Genomic DNA, 3,269 nt, shown 5'->3' on the forward strand with positions numbered 1-3,269 from the left:
CTTCTGTATAAAGTATTAAATAAATTTCAGTAAGTAATTGGATGGGTTGTTACCGACATCTGGTGAGAATTTCATGTCAATAGCACCTTTAGAAATATATTTACTTCGAAAATTGGTGACGAGATCAATACTTACCGTATTTCACCAGCTGTATGTGGATATATAAAACATGGAGGAGCTGAAACAATAAAATGTTATCGATCAGTGCCGCATGTCTGCATTTTCCGCAAAAGTAAAGCCATTATTGTACATGGGCTTTGTCTGGTATTGTAGCTCACCCCACTTCACTTGGATGGAAAACTGGACACAACCCACTGATCATCTCCTCACCCGTTTATGTAATCTTGGGTGCTGACCTACATTTTCCTATATATATTTATTCCAAATCTATCTGTACATATAGAAACTGTTGAGTGGAAAAGGCTCGAGAGGAAGGAGAGAGCAGAGTTCAGCAGGCGACTTGTAGCCTTTGTGTCACTCTAACTGAAAGGCTTACAGACGATATATCCACAGTACGGCTACACTGTGCTTTAGGGAATGTACTATTAATATGGCATTTGTATGACACCATCAAATGATGGAGGGAGGGATGGCCAGGTGCAGGGAGGGACTGATGGGCACAGGGAGGGTCAGGTGCAGGAAGGGTTGGATGGGCGCAGGGAGGGTCAGGCTCAGGGTGGGACGGATGGGCGCAGGGAGGGTCAGGCTCAGGGTGGGACGGATGGGCGCAGGGAGGGTCAGGCTCAGGGTGGGACGGATGGGCGCAGGGAGGGTCAGGCTCAGGGTGGGACGGATGGGCGCAGGGAGGGTCAGGCTCAGGGTGGGACGGATGGGCGCAGGGAGGGTCAGGCTCAGGGTGGGACGGATGGGCGCAGGGAGGGTCAGGCTCAGGGTGGGACGGATGGGCGCAGGGAGGGTCAGGCTCAGGGTGGGACGGATGGGCGCAGGGAGGGTCAGGCTCAGGGAGGGACGGAAGGGCATAGGGAGGGTCAGGCTCAGGGAGGGATGGATGGACGCAGGGAGGGTCAGGTGCAGGATGGGATGGATGGGCGCAGGGAGGGTGAAGTGTAGGGAGGGATGGATGGACGCAGGGAGGGACGGATGGGTGCAAGGAGGGATGGATGGGCGCAGGGAGGGTCAGGTGCAGGATGGGCGCAGGGAGGGTGAAGTGTAGGGAGGGATGGAAGGGCGCAGGGAAGGTCAGGCTCAGGGAGGGACGGAAGGGCATAGCGAGGGTCAGGCTCAGGGAGGGATGGACGGACGCAGGGAGGGTCAGGTGCAGGATGGGATGGATGGGCGCAGGGAGGGTGAAGTGTAGGGAGGGAGGGATGGATGGGCGCAGGGAGGGTCAGGCTCAGGGAGGGATGGACGGGCGCAGGGAGGGTCAGGCTCAGGGAGGGACGGAAGGGCATAGGGAGGGTCAGGCTCAGGGAGGGACGGAAGGGCATAGGGAGGGTCAGGCTCAGGGAGGGATGGATGGACGCAGGGAGGGTCAGGTGCAGGATGGGATGGATGGGCGCAGGGAGGGTGAAGTGTAGGGAGGGATGGACGGACGCAGGGAGGGACGGATGGGTGCATGGAGGGATGGATGGGCACAGGGAGGGTCAGGTGCAGGATGGGCGCAGGGAGGGTGAAGTGTAGGGAGGGATGGAAGGGCGCAGGGAGGGTGAGGTACAGGGCAGGACGGGAGGGCGCAGGGAGGAGAGGACAGATGTGATTCCTGCAGGCTCAGACTACACTGGCTTAGTCTCGGTAGCTATGGAGACACAGTGTGCTCAGGAGCTGGGATAGTTTCCTCACATCTATCTGTAGTTAGCAGCACTGTATCTGAAGCCGCTGCTGTGTGTGTCATGTCTAGATGCCTAACGTGAGATCGTCACTCACCAGGACCAGCAGGACCGCGGCCAGAGCAGCCAGCAGCTGCAGGAGGTCACACAGGCAGCAGAGCATGATCCCCGCACCATGCCCGTCCTCACACAGCTAGGACCGAGCGCTGTCGGTAATGTCTACAGCCCGGAACCACTGTCTTCCGGTACCAGGCACACACCAGCGCTGCCTCTGCCGGAACCTATAGCATAGTTACACCTATGCGGAAGTGAAGCTGTCAATGTTCTAGTGCAGGCTCTGATTAAAGAGCGAACTGCACAGCCTGGCCGCTAGTGCAGCGGCTTGTTAGGAGCGCCACCGTGCGTTCGGAGGCAGTGTAGCGGCTCAGTCATTTTCTCGTGTACTGTAGACTGTACAACAACGATCCCGGCCGGCGCTGGTGCGGGGCAGGAAGTCTCCCAATAATCAGTGCCACACACACGGGAGCCGCGGTGCCGGGAGCTCCTCGCCGCCCCGTCCTGTGGAGGGATGGCGCACTGGCCACAGCGCAGAGTTTCTGTTGATCGCCTCGTTAACCCCTTCCTGACTGAGTCACGTTTGCTCTCTCGTAGTTTCCTCTGTTTTGCAGGGAGCGTTTGGTGGTGTGAATGAGGCCGTGCGCTGTACTATTACTGTACTGAAAGATATCCGGGAAAGTGGCGACAAAAATGCAATTCAGAAGGTGACGGTCACAAGGGGCAGTCTCTATGGAGGAGAGAAGGTTTTTCCACCAACATAGAACAGGATTCTTTACTGTTAGGGCAGTGAGAATCTGGAACTCCCTGCCTGAGGAGGTGGTGATGGCGAACTCAGTTTAGAGTTTCAAGAGAGGCCTGGATCTTCCTGGAGTGTAACAATATTGTATCTTACAGTCATTAGGTTCTTTAGAAGGACGTAGATCTGGGGATTTATTCTGACAGAATATAGGCTGAACTGGATGGACTAATGTCTGTTTTCGGCCTTGCTAACTATGTTACTATGTCACCAGCATTATTGCCAGGTTACTGGATAGAGACATAGATACTGTAGATATATTGACAAGAGATAAAGGTGGATATATGATACACAGAACAGTATGTGATAGGTAGGAGATGTCTACACAGGCAGATATAGAGACGGATGATGGACAGAGATATAGATGATGGACAGAGATATAGATGATGGACAGAGATATAGATGGGTGATGGACAGAGATATAGATGGATGCTGGGCAGATATATGGATGGATGATGGACACATATAGATGGATGATGGAAAGAGATATAGATGGGTGATGGACAGATATAGATGGGTGATGGGCACATAGATGGATGCTGGGCAGATATATGGAGGGATGATGGACACATATATGGATGATGGAAAGAGATATAGATGGGTGATGGACAGATATAGATGGGTGATGG

The 3,269-nt window shown here is 54.2% G+C and overlaps 1 protein-coding gene across 2 annotated transcripts in view; it reads right to left on the reverse strand.

Annotated features, from left to right (window-relative positions):
• The window catches only part of ALG5 (ALG5 dolichyl-phosphate beta-glucosyltransferase), a 75,310-nt gene extending 73,115 nt beyond the window's left edge, over positions 1 to 2,195 (reverse strand). Inside the window, exon 1 of one of the 2 annotated variants that reach the window (XM_073583251.1) lies at positions 1,885 to 2,195. In XM_073583251.1, coding sequence (XP_073439352.1) covers positions 1,885 to 1,950 — 66 coding nt within the window. In that variant the 5' untranslated portion in view covers positions 1,951 to 2,195. The remainder of the gene's footprint in view (positions 1 to 1,884) is intronic. The other variant, XM_073583250.1, reaches the window with a different exon arrangement.
• Between the last annotated feature and the right edge of the window lie 1,074 nt (positions 2,196 to 3,269).

The sequence above is a fragment of the Dendrobates tinctorius genome, unplaced genomic scaffold, assembly GCF_039654945.1.
Source record: "Dendrobates tinctorius isolate UK_male_01 unplaced genomic scaffold, ASM3965494v1 ptg000075l, whole genome shotgun sequence".
Lineage (NCBI taxonomy): Eukaryota > Metazoa > Chordata > Amphibia > Anura > Dendrobatidae > Dendrobates > Dendrobates tinctorius.